This window comes from Rhipicephalus microplus, chromosome 5 (assembly GCF_043290135.1).
Source record: "Rhipicephalus microplus isolate Deutch F79 chromosome 5, USDA_Rmic, whole genome shotgun sequence".
In the NCBI taxonomy this organism is placed as follows: domain Eukaryota; kingdom Metazoa; phylum Arthropoda; class Arachnida; order Ixodida; family Ixodidae; genus Rhipicephalus; species Rhipicephalus microplus.
In genome coordinates, this window is record NC_134704.1 from 19763495 (window position 1) to 19783293 (window position 19799).

Below are 19799 nucleotides of genomic sequence, written 5' to 3' on the forward strand. Positions count from 1 at the left end.
ATAAAGATCCCATGCAATTTGAGTGGTTCGTTGAATTACGTTTATGAAGAAGTATAGCATGAATGAGTGTACGATATCTAGATCATTGTTGATTCGATTTGATATGTGGGTTTAACGTTCCAAAATTACATTGTCAGCGTTGAAGCCACAATTAATTGCTGTAAAATACGCTACAACTTATTCTAACACTTCCGCTTGATTCAATTTTGGTCTCCAGAACTTTAGCACCACAACATGCATATTTCACGCATTTCTAGACAGTCGACCATATTGCGTGTCGCAAAGGGACGTTCTGGGTGTCTTGGTTGAAAGGAAACCCTCGAAAGTCACGACTAATAAAAAAATACTCTCTCGAATAACAAACGTGCGATAAATTGACGTACAAGACGTAACTAACTGCAACCGAATATCCTCTCCCATCTGCGCAGACGTAGCCCACTCGACGACCAACAGCAGCAGCGGTGGTCCCCTCCAAGCGCAGCCGCAGTGCCTGCCGGCCGACCTGAGCCTGCCGTCAAAGTCGCGAGCCGTGGCCCCGTCGCCCGCGGCTCTCTTGGGCTTCCGAAAGACCGCGACCCACCACCACCACTCCGCTTCAACGATGGCCCCGGCCGCAGCAGCGGCTGCAGCCGCAGCCGCCGCAGGCGGGCCCTTCTGCGCCGGTGGTCCGTTCCCTCTGGGCGGCCCACTACCCCTGTTGCCCGGCTTCGCCATGACGCCGTTCGCGCCCTACCCGCTACTCTTCCTGGCCGGCGCCAGCGCCGCGGCGCACAAGGAGGCCGCCAGCTCGCAGCTGTCGCCCGCTGCGCCCACCGTCCGCGGCGCGTCCTCGGCCACGGTACGCCTGCGTGCAGTTGGGCGAAAATTAATACAGCCAATTTAGCCGGGCGCCGTGAACGGTGATGCGGCCTTGGAGACCTGCCTGGTTTTGTTTTGTTTATTAGGGTGTAGTTTTCCCTAGAGTTAGGTGTTGTCCTTGTAGCGGGACAAAAAGAAGACGACAACAACCGCTTATGTAGGGTCTGTGTCCGAACTAGTTCGTAAGGTGACACCTAAAACAATGCGCCACGGTGGATCAGGGGTCATGATGCCCAAGTGCTCACCTTAAGGTCGCGGGATCGAATCCCAACCTCGACGGCTGCATTTTAGATGGTGGTCAAAATGATTAAGTCCCGTGTACTTAAACTTAGGCGAACGTTAAAGGACACCAGATCGTAAAATTTTCCAGTGTCCTCCGTGCTTTTGGGACGTTAAACGCATACAATTATATATTGCATACTGAAAACAGTAAGTTCACTAAGGCACAGACAACGAAAACGAACACACATGTAGAACACTTTTGTGTTCATTTTTATTGTCTGTTCTTTGTTGCGCTTACTGAGTTCAACATGGCGAACACTTGTCGTCTCTGAATCTATAAACGTACAGACGTGTTGACAACGGGAACAACACTTCTCGTCATACCGTCTTTCAAGTGTCGATTCTACTCACTGCTGGGCCCACACCTGTCCGCCATGTAGCGACATCGTGTTCGCTCTTGACCGCTTGGCATGGTTATACGAAGCGCAGCGGTTCTTTTCGTCGGTTCATGATGCTTTTGATAGGTTGCTCAATTCAATTCACAACATCTCAGTGACGCTTAGAGAAGGGGAGTGATAGATGGTCACAACACGAGTGCTGTAAATGCTGACGTTTTCACACCGGCCTTGTCTTTGAGGGAGGCGTGTAAGTCTTTCAGTATGGTAAGAGTTGGGCGAGTTGGTTTGGTTGATGATAGAGTATGTTATATAGCGCTCGTCTGTGTGTGTGTGTGTGTGTGTGTGTGTGTTTGTGTGTGTGTGTGTGTGTGTGTGTGTGTGTGTGTGTGTGTGTGTGTGTGTGTGTGTGTGTGTGTGTGTGTGTGTGTGTGTGTGTGTGTGTGTGTGTGTGTGTGTGTGTGTGTGTGTGTGTGTGTGTGTGTGTGTGTGTGTGTTGATTGATTTGTGGGGTTTAACGTCCCAAAACCACCATATGATTATGAGAGACGCCGTAGTGGAGGGCTCCGGAAATTTTGACCACCTGGGGTTCTTTAACGTGCACCCAAATCTGAGCACACGGGCCTCGACATTTCCGCCTCCATCGGAAATGCAGCCGCCGCAGCCGGGACACGTGTGTGTGTGTGTGTGTGTGTGTGTGTGTGTGTGTGTGTGTGTGTGTGTGTGTGTGTGTGTGTGTGTGTGTGTGTGTGTGTGTGTGTGTGTGTGTGTGTGTGTGTGTGTGTGTGTGTGTGTGTGTGTGTGTGTGTGTGTGTGTGTGTGTGTTGATTGATTTGTGGGGTTTAACGTCCCAAAACCACCATATGATTATGAGAGACGCCGTAGTGGAGGGCTCCGGAAATTTTGACCACCTGGGGTTCTTTAACGTGCACCCAAATCTGAGCACACGGGCCTCGACATTTCCGCCTCCATCGGAAATGCAGCCGCCGCAGCCGGGACGTGTGCGTGTGTGTGTGTGTGTGTGTGTGTGTGTGTGTGTGTGTGTGTGTGTGTGTGTGTGTGTGTGTGTGTGTGTGTGTGTGTGTGTGTGTGTGTGTGTGTGTGTGTGTGTGTGTGTGTGTGTGTGTGTGTGTGTGTGTGTGTGTGTGTGCGTGCGTGCGTGCGTGCGTGCGTGCGTGCGTGCGTGCCGTATCTTCGCACCCTCTCCCCCCAGTTTAGGGTGAAGCCTTTCAGAACGTCCAAAGTCGCCCAGGTTTCAATTCTTTTATGTCACTGGCCCATTGTTATTTGCCAAGTTGAGCTACTAATTTGCCTGTTTTAATAAGATATACATGCCCCAATGTGTTCATGCTTGGGGATGTATATGTCATTTAGGAGTTTGTTTGAAAAACCCGTATATCACAGTATTCACCAGACACCCAAGGTGTAATAGTGTATACTAGACCTTCAGCATGGCAAGCATGTGTTCAACTTTCACAGAATCGCTCGCTCTCTCTCTCTCACACACACACACTTCTTTGTTGACCTCTCAGTAAAAGGTATTTTAAGAGGGAAACATAATGTTTTATTGGTGCAAGGATCTTCATTGATAAGGCTTGACGTTTGGGCCCTGTAGCCCTTATCTGCCGTTAGCTCCTGTCGTTCGGACCACTGGCAATTTAGATTTGTGTTGAGCAAAGTTTCTTTCTATTGTGCCTCAATTGAACGTGGAATTCGCTGTCATGCTTTCGAGATTAGGACTATTGGGGCCGGTTATCAAACGAACTTTCTGTATTCCCCACCTTCCCAACAGCGCACAACGACCTCTTCAACGGCCAACCACTCCCGACCTCGCGGCAAGTTCGACTTCTCGCGACTGGCCGAGTCGGCCACCTCGAGGGACGGCGACTCGGACGCGACCCGCTCCTCGCTCACCGCCGACGGCCACGAGAGGACGGCACCGCGGCTGAGTCCACACCAGCCACCCTCGATGCCTCCTCAGCACCACCCGTCGGCGACAACGCAACGCGGTCTCCTGGGTCCACCGGGGTCGGCCGGCAGGCCACCGCCGCCCGCGTTCCCGCTGCTGCCGTCCTACTACTCGCTACAAGGCGCCGTCGGGCCTCTGGCGAGCGAGCTTTTCGAACGGAAGCCAGTGCGAGGTCGCGGAGGTTCGTCGCGGCCCAAGAAGGAGTTCATCTGCAAGTTCTGCCAGCGCCGGTTCACAAAGTCCTACAACCTGCTCATCCACGAGCGGACGCACACGGACGAGAGGCCGTACACGTGCGACATCTGCCACAAGGCGTTCCGCCGACAGGACCACCTCAGGGACCACAGGTGGGCGTTCTGCTGCGTGTTCTGGTGTTACACCACTTGTATGTCTACATACGCGTAATAAAAACACGCGTTGCACAGTGTTCACGGTAAGACGTAGTTATTTGCAGAGAAAAACCAACGAAGCGTTTAATGCTGAACTGTCCTGCATCACTATAGCTCTTCACATAACCTTGTTTTTCAAACACACACACATTATATATATATATATATATATATATATATATATATATATATATATATATATATATATATATATATATATATATATATATATATATATATATATATATATATATATATATATATATATTCAAGCGATCTCAGTCCGGGATCTGTATACCTCCTAGCTCTCTATCCCTTATCACCTTTCTACCCTCAAATATTATCTTCGCTGCAAGTTAACAATGTCACCAGGCTGAAAAACCTTTCGGACTGGCGTAAACATTGCATTTTATGTGTTCGGAGTCTGACAGTGAGCATCCAATAACTTTGGCTACGCATGCACGAGCCCATCAACCGCATGGACGCAACACCGCGCTACCTATAGTAAAGGAAGAAACAGAAATGAAAAGAGAATTAAAGTAGTAAAGGTGTAGCCCGAGCTATATGCTTAAGACTTGCCACCACACACGTAATAAAGGGGGAGGAGATAAGAAAATAAGGGCAGAAATAGATCATGAGGGGTTCGTAACGAAATGATCACCGGCAAATTTACACCCTAATAGAGAGCAGCCGCTTTTGTTTTCGTAGCCTCGATTCTTCTACAGTTCGTTTGAAGGCGGGTGTTCACAAACGAGCGAGCAGAGGCACTGCGAGGAGCTAATGATTCGCGTCAGCATCGTGAAGTGATGCACGGTCCAACGTTCAGCTATCGGTACGTTATTTAGAAGTATACAGTAGTTTCAAACTTTGAACAACAGTGGTTCGTATCTGCATGCAGCTCTTCGAATATGAGATATATCTATGTCTGCAAGAACACCCTCATGTTGTCTGTATATGGAGACGATTTCTCATTCGACGTATTGCCGCGCGCTTGATCTGCCAGCGCAAAAGAGGCAGACGAAGTGGCAGTTCCCCTCGTGCCATTGTTCTGTTTTTGGCTGCGCTGAGCCGACCGCTCTTCGGACTTTTGTGAGGACGCCTTAAAAACGTCTCCTGTCTCTTTAACGTGACATTTTAATGGTGGAGGTGCTGGGTAACCTCACCTATGCAACAGACTCCTTCTAGCAGCCGGAACGTGACCCAAAACCCAGAGCTTACGCCGGTACACCGTTTCAGTCGGAGGATTCGAGGACTGTCCCCCGAGTTTGTGCCTCACGGTACAAGTACGTCGACTGGTATGGAGAATACTGTTGCTGTCACCGCTTCCCCTACCGCTGGAGCCGCCGCTGCTCCAACCGCTGCACCCGCAGCTGCACCCACTCATTACACGCTACAAAAACCACGTGTTCCGAGTCCCTTTCGTGGTGGCCTCTATGAAGATGTGGAAGATTGGCTGGCTGAGTACGAGTACGTAGCGGATTTCAACGGGTGGGACGAAGTAGCGAAGCTCAAGAATGTGTACTTTAGTCTTCTGGATGGTGCTCGCACATGGTTCCAGAACCGCAAGGGCCTCCTAACGTCGTGGCATGAGTTCTGTCACAGGCTCCGCGAAACGTACTCGAGTCTCGATCGTCGAGAGCGCGCTGAAAGGGCCCTCCAGTCCCGCATGCAGATGCCTAATGAAGGTGTGGCTACATACGTGGAGGATATGGTTCATCTGTTCACTCGCGCCGATCCAACCATGCCGGAAGACAAGAAGCTGCGACACTTGATGCGAGGTGTGAAAGAGCAGCTCTTCGCTGGACTCATTCGTAGTCCGCCTAGAACGGTCGCGGAGTTCCTCGCTGAAGCCGTCGCCATGGAAAAGGCGCTGCAGCAGCGGAACCAGTACGATCGGCAAGTGAATGCTACCTATACCACCGGGCTAGGCTCGTTCCCGACCGACGTGGGAGCGCTTCGCGAGCTGATACGTTCGGTTGTTCGCGACGAGCTACAACAGCTGCAACAGCTGAACCAGGCGCAGCAGCAGCCTTCCACGAATTGCATCGCCACCATCATACGTGACGAAGTTCAGCATGCGCTCGGCACACCTCGCCGCGAGACACCAACGCAGGTTGCTGCACCACTTCAGGCGTTCGCAACTTCAAGTGAACCTCTAGGGGTGACCTACGCAGACGTATTGAGACGCACCGTTCCGTCGTCCACGACACCATCCCCAGTGAGTGGTTTCCAGCGCACCACTTATACCGACACGTTCGAACACAACGCACCTGCACCAGTCCCACTACCAGCCGCAACCCCGTACGCCACACTGCAGTCCGCACAGGTGGTCCCTTATTTTGCAGACACTCGACCCGTCATGCGTAAATCCGACATATGGCGCATGCCCGACCGACGACCGCTTTGCTACCACTGCGGTGAAGCGGGTCACCTCTACCGAGACTGCCAGTACCGCCGACTTGGGCTGCAGGGTTTTCCTGCCAATTCACCCCGCCCCCGGTTTGGACAGAGACCACCAGAAATTGAAGATTTTATCGCTCGGCAGAACGTCCCACTCAGGCGTCAGTCGCGCTCACCGTCACCGCGGTCGTCATCTTATTCAGGCAACGGAAATCGAAGGCCGCAAGGACGGTCTCCGAGCCCTCGCCTGGAAAACTAACGCCAGCGACCTTTCGAGGCGAGGCCGCTGATTCTCGACGTGATGAAGACCTCGCCCTCCAATCGACGCGACATCGGACCAACGGAAATTCGACTACGCCGGCGCCTGTATCCCAGCTGAGCGACTTTTCAATGGACATACCTGTGCTGCTCGACGGTCGCAATTTAACTGCCTTAATAGACACTGGTGCTGACTACTCGATTATTAGCGGACAATTGGCACGTACCTTGAAGAAAGTGATAATGCCTTGGACAGGATCGCATGTACGTACAGCTGGCGGACATGTTGTAACGCCGGTTGGTTTGTGCACGTCCAGGCTACAAATACGAGGCTGCACGTTTTTGGTCAGCTCCATCGTGCTACGTGACTGCTCCCGCGAATTAATTCTCGGCCTCGATTTTCTTCGGGAATATGGCGCCGTAATCGACCTACGGCGACGCTGCATTTCCTTTTCGACAGTCAACGCTACGTCAAGGGACTCCAACCGCCGTACAACCGCCCTCCGTGTTTCCGACGACAGTGTCACAATACCACCTCGTGCAAGTATCCTAATTCAGGTGACTTCCGAAGGAACCAGTGACGGTGAAACAGTGGCAGAGTGCAACGTCTCCCTGCTGCTGGCGCTTGGAATTTCTGTGGCACGAGGCATCATTGACATTCGGAACGGTACAGCCGAGGTCATGATTACAAATTTCACCAATGAGCATCGTCACCTTTTCCGGGGCACTGCGGTCGCCTACGCTGAAGCCTTGGAGGACGTCATTGAGTGTTTTGCCTGTGAAGACAGTAGCCGCAATGGACAAACCGTAATAGATGTTGACATGAACAGTGCACTGCCAGAAGAGAACCAGAGGGCCTTGCGAGAGCTATTGTTTGAATTCAGGGCGTGCTTTGCTCAGTCGTCTAAAGTGAGTCAGACGCCAATTACACAGCACAGGATAATCACTTACGACGACGCAAGACCTATTCACCAACAGCCATACCGCGTCTCGCCGACAGAACGCGCAGCTATCAAGCAGCAAGTGAAAGAAATGATCGACGACGGCGTTATCCAGCCTTCGAACAGTCCCTGGTCCTCACCGGTCGTTCTGGTTAAGAAGAAGGACGGTACGCTTCGCTTCTGTGTAGATTACAGAAAGCTCAACAACGTCACAAAAAAAGATGTTTATCCGCTGCCGCGTATTGATGACTCGCTTGACCGACTACGACGAGCGAAGTATTTTTCTTCCCTGGATTTAAAGAGTGGCTACTGGCAAATTGAGGTTGATGAGCGCGACCGCGAAAAAACCGCCTTTGTCACGCCGGATGGCCTCTACGAATTTCGGGTGCTACCGTTCGGACTCTGCTCTGCGCCAGCTACCTTCCAACGCATGATGGACACTGTGTTGACTGACTTAAAATGGCAAAGCTGCCTTGTGTACTTGGATGATGTGGTCGTGTTTTCAACCAGCTTCTCCGAACATCTGAAGCGACTACGACAAGTACTTGAGGCGATTCGGACGGCTAACCTTACGTTAAAGCCGCAAAAATGCCATTTCGGTTACGAAGAACTAAAGTTCCTTGGACATGTCGTAAGCGCAGAAGGCGTCCGTCCTGACCCTGAGAAAACCGCCGCTGTCGCAGCCTTCCCGACTCCTGCCGATAAGAAAAGTGTGCGGCGGTTTCTTGGTCTATGCGCGTACTACCGGCGCTTTATAGGCAATTTTTCGAAAATTGCCGAACCATTAACTAGACTCACTAGAGACGATACGCCGTTCGTTTGGAGTGCTGAACAAGAATCAGCATTCACAGAGCTTCGGCTTCGCCTGGCATCACCACCTGTTCTTGGACATTTCGACGAGGAAGCCGAAACAGAAATTCATACCGACGCCAGTAACGTCGGTCTGGGCGCGGTACTCGTCCAACGGCAGGAGGGAATTGAAAAGGTTATCGCCTACGCAAGCCGAACCCTAACACGCCCGGAGTCAAACTACAGTACCACGGAGAAGGAGTGCCTTGCTGTCGTGTGGGCAATTGCTAAGTTTCGACCTTACCTTTACGGCCGTCCATTCAGAGTAGTGACGGATCATCACTCGCTGTGCTGGCTTGCGAACCTCAGAGACCCCTCCGGACGACTGGCAAGGTGGAGCCTACGTCTGCAGGAGTACGACGTCACTATCGTGTACAAGTCCGGTCGTGCACACGAAGATGCGGACACGTTGTCACGCGCGCCAGTTGAGCCTGCCGCTCAGAGCTTCGAAGAGGACTGCCCTTTCCTTGGCTCCGTAAGCGTAACAGACTTGGCTTTACGGCAGCGAGCAGATGCTCAATTGCGACCTATCATTGAACATCTAGAGGGCCGCAACGTATCACTGCCCCAGCATATAACTCGCGGATTGTCATCCTTCTGCTTACGACAGGGCGTGTTGTACAAGAAGAACGCAGCCGCCAGCAACAAAACTTACCTGTTGGTCGTCCCCGCAGAGCTGCGTGAGGAAATTCTATTTGCCTGCCACAACGAGCCTCCATCGGGCCATCTGGGCATCACCCGAACCATCGCTAGGGTACGAAAGTCTTACTACTGGCCGAAACTTGCCGCTTGCGTTAAACAGTACGTTCAAGCCTGCCGCGAATGCCAGCGCCGAAAATCCCCATCTGTTAAGCCTGCGGGATTACTTCACCCTATCGAGCCACCCAGAACACCCTTCGATCAAGTCGGCATGGACCTCCTGGGTCCGTTTCCCTTGTCATCTTCCGGCAACAAGTGGATAATCGTCGCTACAGATTATCTAACCCGCTATGCTGAAACTAAGGCGCTTCCTAAAAGCACGGCTTGTGAAGTTGCTCAGTTTTTCATCGAGAGAATTGTATTACGCCACGGTGCTCCATCCTGTGTCATCACAGACCGAGGAACAGCGTTTACAGCAAGGCTCCTTGAACAAGTTTTTCAGTTAAGTTACTCCACGCATCGCAAGACAACAGCGTATCACCCTCAGACAAATGGACTGACCGAGCGGCTTAACAAAACGATGACTGATATGCTGTCTATGTACATAGACGTACAGCACAAGACGTGGGATGAAATACTGCCTTACGTAACATTCGCGTATAATACCGCTACGCAAGAGACCACACGATTCACTCCGTTTCGTCTTCTATACGGTCGGGACGTTCAGACGATGTTGGACGCAATGCTCCCATGCGACATTGACAACATCGAGAATCTCGACGAAGATGCTGAGTGTTTCGTGCAACGAGCCGAGGAAGCACGTCAACTAGCCCGCGTAAACATCAAGAAACAACAAGGCGTCGATGCACAGCGCTACAACCGCTGCCACAGACAAGTCGATTATAAACCAGGTGACCAGGTGTTGGTTTGGACCCCTGTGCGCTGCAAAGGTCTCTCTGAGAAGCTTCTCAGTCGGTATTTTGGCCCGTACAAAGTGCTACGACAAGTGAGCGACGTCAATTACGAAGTCCTTCCGGACGGAAGCCAACCACCCCGACGCCGACAGCTACGACCCGAGATTGTGCACGTGGTGCGGTTAAAACCGTACCACACACTGTGACAATGTTTTTTTTTTTTACGATACACGCTTCGTTTAGCATCGAGGCGATGCTCTTCAGGGAGGAGGGGCAGTGCCGCGCGCTTGATCTGCCAGCGCAAAAGAGGCAGACGAAGTGGCAGTTCCCCTCGTGCCATTGTTCTGTTTTTGGCTGCGCTGAGCCGACCGCTCTTCGGACTTTTGTGAGGACGCCTTAAAAACGTCTCCTGTCTCTTTAACGTGACAGTATGACCACCAAGCGCTGTTAAACGAATGTTTTCTCATTTTTGTATATCGCCGCGGAAATTAGGAAGGCCATGAAACGTCGAATGCACAATGGAGTACTACCGTTTCCACGTGTATGCGTGCCTTATATACCATAGTACTGTTCGCTTAGCTGTTAAAGGTACTAAACGGCAAAACTAACACTTGATAGCGGCACTGAAACACATTTGTGCTTGAGATTTAGACCGCAGCTCTCATGCAATCACCCGTTTTCGGCGTTGAGCGCCGTCGCCGTTGTTGGCTGGCGCCAGCGTACCCGATAGAGCGAAGGAGGACGAGAGGGAGTGAACACGGGAGTCTGTCGACGTCATGAGCCATTGGCCTGTATAACATCGCTTTATTCCTCCGACCCGTGCCTTGTCCCCCCTGTCAGAGCTCTATACACCTTTTCACAGGAAGGAAAAAAAACACCGCCATGATGGGCTGTGCGCGGGAGTACAAAGGCTAAGGGCGCAGTGTTGCCAGTGCATTTTCGAGGGGACGCGCCAATTTGCACAGCCCAAGGAGGGCTATGGCGGCGCCCAGGAAGGCGTTATGAAAAGGTGAATATACACATGCAGGGCTGGCATGTGCGCTGCGGCTGTCTTCGGTTGTCGGAGTTCCGCTTGGTTCGCAACGCCGGTGCACGGAATGGTTTCCTGCGCAGCACTCGAGCGCTGCCAGTTTCTGCGGCAGTGTGTGAACGGACGTTACATTGCTTACAACTTCGCATAGCCAGAACTTCAAACACAGCTACCGTTGTTCCAACAAGAAGCTTCATGCGCTCAGAATTCGCGTTGGGAAGTATCGAAATATAGTCGGTAAATCATTGTGGGTGAACGTTCACATCGCATACCCAGTGGCACCCGCCTATATGACAATTCCGAAAATCTCTCGCCTCCTGACTTCTGTCTCTCCCATTTTCTTTTCTTTTTCTTCCCTATTTCTCATCTTTCTTGTCCCCATCCCTAATTCCCCCGTGTAAGGTAGTCAACCGGATGTTCTTCTGGTTAATCTCCCTGCCTTCTTCCTTCATCTCCTTCCTCTCGTCTCCCGCGATTGGAAGCAAACGCGCGGACACACACGAAGACCTGACGCGAGCGCGTTAACGGGCTATAACGTTATATACATGCATACATGCACACATTTTAACGTTATATACATGCACACATAAAACGCCCATTCAGCACATTTTCGTTAACCTCTTTCGAGACACCGAAAGACGCGCCGCACGGGTTTCGTGGGCGCAGGCGTTATTAGAGAGGCACGCCAGATTATCCCCACATGGAAAAAAAACGCTTCGACGACAAGACAAGCGCCCACAGCGCCGCGCCGTTCGGAACGTCTCGAGTTGTAAACAACCTGCCGAGGCGTCTGCCGTTGTGGGCGGCGCTGTGTACATCATATGTGTGAAACTAAACTGCGTGTCTGCGCGCTCTTGTATATATACACGTAGCAGTTTGCTCACAAGTACGTCTCCAGCCATCATCGGAGTCGTCTGTGGAGGCGTGCCTTATTATTATTACTTTTTGCCTGCCTGGCAGTGCATATCTATATAGTGTATAAGTTATACAAATACTGCAGCCACAGAGGCTGCCATGCATTCTCCATTCCTTCCCCAGTCCTTTGCGAAACCATTCGTTTGAAATTTCATTTTTTCAAACGTGAAAGCCAAACGGCGCGTGCGTGGGCGTTTTCTGCCCCTGTCCGGAGTCCGTACACATGTTTCAAAATGTGCTACGCTATCGCTTAACGCGGCAGAGTCAAAATACTTTTTTTTTTTTCGTTGGCGTTTGCGGCGTATCCAAACGGGCCTCACTGTGCCGGTGTTAGCACGCAGGCAAAGAGCTTAAACGGCAGTGGTGCATGGTAAATATATATATATATATATATATATATATATATATATATATATATATATATATATATATATATATATATCTGAACACACAATATATGTATATGCAAACGCAGCAGTGAGCATGTGCGCTCTGTTGAAACCACTCCGCCATTTGTCGCGCGATAGTTGTCAAATATGAGGCAAAGCTGAAGTGATTGATTTGATTGATTTGTGGGGTTTACCGTCCCAAAAAAGCTGAAGTGGGTTCAACACTTCGTTGTCGATACAAATTCCGTTCTTTTTTTTTTTTATGCGAAAGCGAAAAAGCTGATAATTATACGACGGAAAGTTTTATTGGGGCAGAAAACCGAGTTTTTTTTTTTTTTTTGCATTTCACTCATGTCCTCATTTTACGGATGTCTTACTTGTGATCTAGACATATATGAACAAATGTATACGCTGTTCAATAGATGCTATATGCAACCATTAAACAAAAAATGCCTTTTGAGTGGCGTTTCGTGTTTCGTGAATACGCAGAACAGCAATCTTTCAGAAACGGAGGACAGCATGTTGTCGTCCCTGTCTTTCGTGTGCTGTGTTTTTTTACGCCGTCCTCTGTTTCTGAAAGAATACACAAACTGTAGCCCCTAAACGTATGAACAGCAAGAAGGCTGTGTATTTCAATAGTGTAGAAACTAAACCCCTACACGGACAATTTAACCGTGGACATGGTTGTTTCGTCTGTGCGTGACAACACCAAACGGTGTCATTTTTCGCGTACGCCACTGTACATACGGTAGGCAACACTTTGAGTCGATCACTATAAAATTTCCTTCGCAGGCCCGTGAACGTCTAAATTTAATGTAGACAGTGCCGGACGAATCAGACTTTCATACAACGACAGTGTAAACAGTTTAACGAACGAAAACAACGCGATTGATCCTCAAAAACACAATGGTCGCCGGAAAATAGAGGAATCGACAGCTGATAGTCTCAGATCACTGTGCCAGCACTTGAACAAACGTAATTTGTCATCATCGAGGTTTTAGAAGAAAATGGGTGAGCGTTTTTATAACGCTGGCTTTCCGTATTCTAAAGCTTGTTTCATTCACCAGCTGCTATATAGCCAATGTGACTGAGTGAACTTTAGATGTGGATAAGTGCTGTATCATCACGTGCAACTCCAAGCAACCAGCACTGCAGGTAACCGCCAACACTGACAGTAACCCATCGCGCGCGCTTTCTCTCGTTTGTCTCAGGTACATCCACTCGAAGGAGAAGCCGTTCAAGTGCAGCGAGTGCGGTAAGGGCTTCTGCCAGTCGCGCACCCTGGCCGTGCACCGGATCCTGCACCTGGACGACTCGCCGCACAAGTGCCCCACGTGCGGCCGCAGCTTCAACCAGCGGTCCAACCTGAAGACGCACCTGCTGACGCACACCGACATCAAGCCGTACCACTGCCCGGCGTGCGGCAAGGTGTTCCGCCGGAACTGCGACCTGCGGAGGCACGCGCTCACGCACACCCTGGGCATACCCGAGGACCCGGACCTGGAGAACTCGTGCAACGCGCCGGGGACGTCTTCGGGCGCCATCGACATCATCGAAGACGACGATGACGATGACAGCGATCACCAGCCTGCGGACATTCTCGACGTTGAGAACTGATGCGTTACGCGTGTAAGCAACCCGATTGGGAAACTGTGACGTCGAGTACCCGGGCCTACGTTTCGCAAGCGCGAGAAATTGGGGTGGATGAGCGAGACTTGTGGTCTGTGCAACATGTTGCCGTTTCTTCGGGTGATGTGTCCCTACACTACGTGGCCAACCTATCCGCCAGTGGTCGTCACCAAGTGGATCAACAGTGCACTGACTGAACATTGCCTGAATTGCTTCGATTTTTTTTTCTTGGTTTCGATGGAGATGCTGACTACATGCAATTGTTGCAATTTGTGCAACTGTCCAGGAAAAGCTACAGCCTGCCGTCGAAAATCTTGAGTGTCGGTGAAAGTGTTTCGAACCTTAGTTAGCCGGTGCTTAGGTTTTGTCCCAGCAACCATATCGTTCCTCCGAGCGACAGTCACAGCTCCGGCGATCAAGCGAGAATTATTTTAAAAGAGAGAGAGAGAGACGAAGAGGGAATGCAACGAGGCTAACCAATATTTGGCTCCATTGGCTAGCCTACACATGGAGTAGGGGAAAGGCGGAATGGAAGGAATAGAGAAGAGATTGCAAGAATAACTTGTTAAAGTTTCCGCGTAGCACGCCATGCTCGATCGTCTCCCTAAAACACTCACAGCCACAATCTCTTCCTTCGGTGACGAGATTATCTACTGCGGGACGTGTTCTTGATAATCCTTCTGTATCCACCTTCTATAGTGGCACCCGCAAACTACGAGCACTGTGGCTTGCACGCATCAATTCGTGTTCGCCGAGCGCAAAAAAAAAAAAAACAAGTAAGAACTCTTTCGCAAGAAACCAGCATGCGCTCTCTCTGAAGTACGTGGCATCTGATTGCGTGTGACCTGCGTAGATTCATCACTTCGATCGACTCTCCCAAACATGTTTCAAGTCTAACTTACAACTGCTATTAGCCATTGATGGCATTCATACCGTCCATCAGTAATGCGCCTGCAGAAGTCATTTTCATTGCAATATTTCCCTTCGTCGAAGATGAAGGATTCGTGTTGCGAAATTCGCGATTGTACCCACCTGAATTAACCACCTATTGACGTCTCCGTAGTCCTTCCGGCCCGTGTACCACCGTTGTTCATCTGTCTCAGGCTGCGTGATATGTGTTTACTGTGTCCAGCCGAAACGCTCGTGCGACAAGTGTTGGTGAAAGACAGTGGAGAGGGGAGGGGGGCTGCTATGGTGTTTTCTATGTTGATCGGACTTTGTGGGACACAGTCGCTGGCTATAGTGTGAACAAATAACACTTTTGGAAGCTCGTCGTCCGCATCTGGGTGTTTTGAAATGTGCTGTTGTGTGTGTTTTTCGTGGCATCATCGTTCTTTGAGCGGCAACAGTCTTCGATGGACACGTAGACTCTGTGCTTCGAAGTGTTCTGCTCCGTTTTATTTTATTTTTTTCCTTTTCGTTTTCTTGAGCTCTTCATCTCTTTTCTTGCTTTTCTACAAACCGATATGTGGGAGTAGTCAGACGAGCCTTAACTCTCAGATGAGTTAAGTTATTGGTAAGCGTATTTATAACAACAATATTCGAGTCTTGGACAGGTTCAAGTGATCGCGGTGGTGCTGACAGTGCAATATATATTTGCGAACGTACATCAGGAATTCGATTGGCAACGACGTCTCCGATTTATAAGGTTTATACGTCAGACGTGATAAACGTCGTGCCTTGTGATGTGCGTTCGCGAGGTTGCAACGGAAAAGTGTCGTGGCAGAATAACGCTATGGACGCGGAGCGCTTCTTTGACATGCCAAAGATATCGTAGAGCGAAAGGTAAAAAATAAGTGGTCGATTGGGCCAGTTGGTGATACATGATCTAAGAGTCCTACGCGGTAGAAAACACGGACGGGAAAAAGACAAGAACAAGCGCAGTTCTTGTCTTTTTGCCATCCGTGTTTTCTACCCCGTAGTACTCTTAGATAAAAAATAACATTGTGGCGAAAGCTCACGCTGTGATTTATTCGCCTGTATTTAGCACTTGAGCATGCTAAATGTGGTACTGTGGTGAACGCGTGATATAATTAAAGACATAATTAAAAATACCAGTGCAATGATATACCAAGAACCGCGATTCGGAGTAAGCTTGAATGGGATTCAATCTACTTAACCACTCGAGTGAATTGTCAGTATTCACTTGATCAATACATAAAAAAGAACCCAACCAAATGAAGAACTTGCATGTACAATCAAATGGATCCTTTTCACAAAGTGAGCAATCAAGGACAGTTGACTCAGTACCGTTAATTATAGAACATTGATAAAACCTGACTCAATTTTCTCCGATATGCGAGTACGGATGTCATGATATTGTCGGACTCGAGAAATCAGCAGAACAAGCTATATCAACTTTTTTTTTCCTCTTTCGGCAGCACGTTGACTTGGCATTCTCGTAAAAACCCTCCTCCCCCATACAAAGGTTTCTCCACAAAATTCATAATTGTGCTCCTGATCTGATAAATAATGCAACGCTCGCTTACGCTATGTGGACATGCTTGAGGTGAACCACGGGACAAGCCAATGGAAAGTTTTTGACCAACATATACGAAACATTATCTTATTTGTTCGACCAAACATTACAAAACCCTTGCATTAAGTAAAGCGACGTAACAGAACACTTTCTCGCCATCTGTATGTCTCTGATAGTAAAGCTGACCATCCAATATACTTTTTCCATTCAAAACTTCGGGTATTTCACCCGCGTCGAAGAGAAATTTTGAGCCGCACGCCTTCAAATTGCCGTGGAATTGTCGTAGTCATTTAATGAAAGCACGAGGCACTCCTCTGCAATGCTCTGAACAAGCTGACTATTAATCACAGCATTACTTTCAAATTAAACTCGTGTGCGCAAATAAAAACAAGGACGAAGAAAAATTGGGTCCCTGTCCCGTCTTTTCTGTGTCCTTGTCTTTATTTGCGCCTATCAGTTTACCTAAATATAAGAACCAGCTCACCCAGCTGCAAGTTTTACTCAACAGCATGGCTTCTTTGAAACAATATTTCACAACAACAAAAAAGAAAAAAAGGCGAATGATGATTCACCTTAACCCTAGCTTCTGTTAAAGATATCCCCAACATTCTCTTCGTTGACGCACTTTAATTAACGAAAGATGCTAAGCCCTTCTCTCGTTCTATTGCCGTGCATTGCTTTCGATACATTCACATGATACAATACTCCGACCTTTGACAGCGAGAACGGCAAGCGTTGCCCTCTAGCACAGTGCTGACAAATTCGATGGATTCCAACGTATACTCTTCTAAACTTATTTGGTTATTACCTCCTCTAGGGATGGAAAAGAAAGCATACTACAGAAAAATAGCGGGAGGAGTGATGGTAGCTTTCAACTAGTGTCAATCAGCCAGGCAGTGCTTACGCCAAAAGCTCAACCGATCTTTGCGAGGGATAGAGAGAGAGAGAGATAAAGCACAAACGAACATGCATTTGTGATGCGCTTCATTTCGAAAGCAGTGTCTACAGTGTGTCCCAAAGAAAAAAAAAAGTAATAGCCGGGGAACTGAGCAAGAAGTAAAAGGAAGTCATGATTGCGATATTCGCGTTTGTTTGCCGACATTTCTTTTTTGCTTGTTTGCCCGACCGTATGACAGCTAGCAAACCGGTAATCCACACGAGAGCGCAAGCTTTCCGAGCTCAGGAGCGACGGCACACCTGTGCGGCGTTATAAGGGGCAGACGTCAAGACGAACCGCAGCGGGGGCGGGTTTCCTTTTTTTTTATCATTTTCTTTTTTTTCGCGTTGTGTATACACAAAACGTATACACCTATAGACACTCGCTGTGAGGAGACGTCGACAAGACGTGAAATAAACCGCAGGGGTGAGGAGAGAACCAGAAGAAGTCGGATGAGAAGAGACGGCAGAACCACCCCACTCAGAACGCTAGTCACTTTCCGTTTTCGCCGCCGTTTTCTGTGATGCCTAGAGGTGGAGGCAGACGCGGCGTTTCTGCCACGAAACGAAACCCCCCTCCCTGCCCCTATAGGCGTCCGGGGGGTAGTGCTTTTTGGGACAACCGCGAAGAGAGAACTTTTATTTTTATTTTCGTGCATATGTCTTCGCTTCGTGTTGCAACAAGGACAGACAAAAATGCCTTAAACGATGAACGACGGTGACGTCATTCGATCGTATTTTTTGTTTTCATGTTCGCTTAAACTTTCTATACATCTTGTACGTAAACTACTGAAGTATTCAAAACGGCGAACGTTTCCTGTAGTCTACGAAATGCAGTCAAGCAAACGCCTTCAGAAGGTGGCAGCACATGCACGTAGAAGGCAGATGCACCTAACCATGCGCCAATGGGCGCTCACTCTGGAGTTACGTAGATAATGAGCTTGACTTCGGTGGCGACGAGCATTACTGCGTCTGCTAGGGCGGCCGCTTGAAACCGCGTGGACGGCCGATGATTCCGCCAGCCGGACGGCTGGCCGGATCTGGACTGTCCGTGGTACTATCGCGGAGATGATCAGCATCGCTTTGGTAATATATACGCTTCAGGCGTATCACGCCTTCTCAAATTGTGCCCGACCTTAGAAATACTTCCGTTGAACACGTCATTTCGCTGCGAATTTCGTGAACTGTGACGTCTGCGTTACAGCCGGTTCCTAAAAAAAATCCTTCGTTATGATGGTCATTTCGCTGTATAGAAACGTTCGTTGCAGACGTTCTATAGACTGTTAAGGTGCGTCTGAGAACGAGGTCGCAGGTTCGATAGCTGCCCACGGCAGCCGCACTGCGGCTGATAGACGTGTATTGAGCTTCGAGTTAGCGTCAAGGTGTACTTGGTGGGATGGTCCGACGATTCTTGTGAACGGCCTCGCTTGCATGACATGCTTGTATCTTTTGCCCACCGAGCAATCGTTTCAAGTACTGCATAGGAAAGTAGGCTGTGGGATTGCAAGCAGATGAGTTTGAAAGTGAAGTGAAGTGTGCGTATAAGAAACAACGCTCAGTATCTTCGATCGCTGTTGCAACCGCAACTTTCGGCAATTAAATCTCGAGTTGCTCCACAAGTACGCTTCTTTTAGAAAAAAAAATCAAAATCAGTGAAATTTACTTTCTCCCGAAGGCCAATTAACGTCAACACCATCGCTCTGATATTTTATTATTACTGTAATTATTAACTGCATTAAAACAGGTGTCAGCAGCATTGGGTGATAATGACGCCAGCGGATGTCACAGTTTGTATTGCTGTGTTCATAAAAGTGAATATGTTATAGCGGGGTAGCAAAATTAACTTGGCCGGTGCTGGACGTAAACATCTACTCTAATTGGCACGCAGAAAACGACCAATTAACCGGTACTACACCATCTTCGCACCTCAAAATGTCGCCCTTTCGAACGTATATTTATGGGTTCATTTTCTATACATACGAGTCGAAGCGAAGTCAATGCACGATCTCTCGCGCTAGGTTGTCTCATTATATTATAGCCTTTGCTTCATTATTCTATTTTTTTTTTCAGCCTGTACATGTATGCTGTTGTTCATGCCCTCATCTTCGGGTGTTTCTGTTTGTCAAGCGATGACTTGTGTAAATACACGCGACTATGTTGTCTGCACATCACCTAACTTATGAGGCCAAATGTTACGCATTAAAGTGAAAACGTTACAAACAAAACCACTGTTTTTTTTTTGTCATTTTATTGGCGCCTTCTTTTCTTGCTGTGTTTGTGAAGGTTCGTCGACCTAACCTTTGCGCAACGATGCAAGCACTCACCTGGAGTGCGAATGCTGCCTTCAACTTCTAGAGCATTCGGCCAATGGTGAAGCTCGACGAAACAGAAGACCAAAATGCCTATCGAATACAATAAGTGGTACATCGCTCACGCGCACACACACACACACGCGCGCGCGCGCGTAGATTTGTACGTGCCGAAGCGCGCATTCGCAATGGAAAATAATAATGAATAAATCTACATTTTCACATCAAATACTGCGATTGGTCAAGAGAGGCACCGTATATAGTGAAGGGCTCTGGAA

General features: G+C 49.1%; 2 protein-coding genes across 2 annotated transcripts in view; both read left to right on the forward strand.

Moving 5' to 3' along the window:
- Positions 1–566, forward strand: part of LOC142817217 (uncharacterized) — a 155113-nt gene extending 154547 nt beyond the window's left edge. The window contains exon 4 of the mRNA XM_075894274.1: positions 429–566. Within this exon, the coding sequence (XP_075750389.1) occupies positions 429–434 (6 nt within the window). The 3' untranslated portion in view covers positions 435–566. The remainder of the gene's footprint in view (positions 1–428) is intronic.
- On the forward strand, positions 436–19437 carry LOC119173980 (uncharacterized). The gene is made up of 3 exons (XM_037424761.2): positions 436–838; positions 3268–3791; positions 13380–19437. Exons 1-3 carry the CDS (start codon positions 602–604, stop codon positions 13783–13785), a joined length of 1167 nt encoding a protein of 388 aa, XP_037280658.2. The 5' UTR covers positions 436–601; the 3' UTR covers positions 13786–19437.
- The last annotated feature ends 362 nt before the right edge of the window (positions 19438–19799 follow it).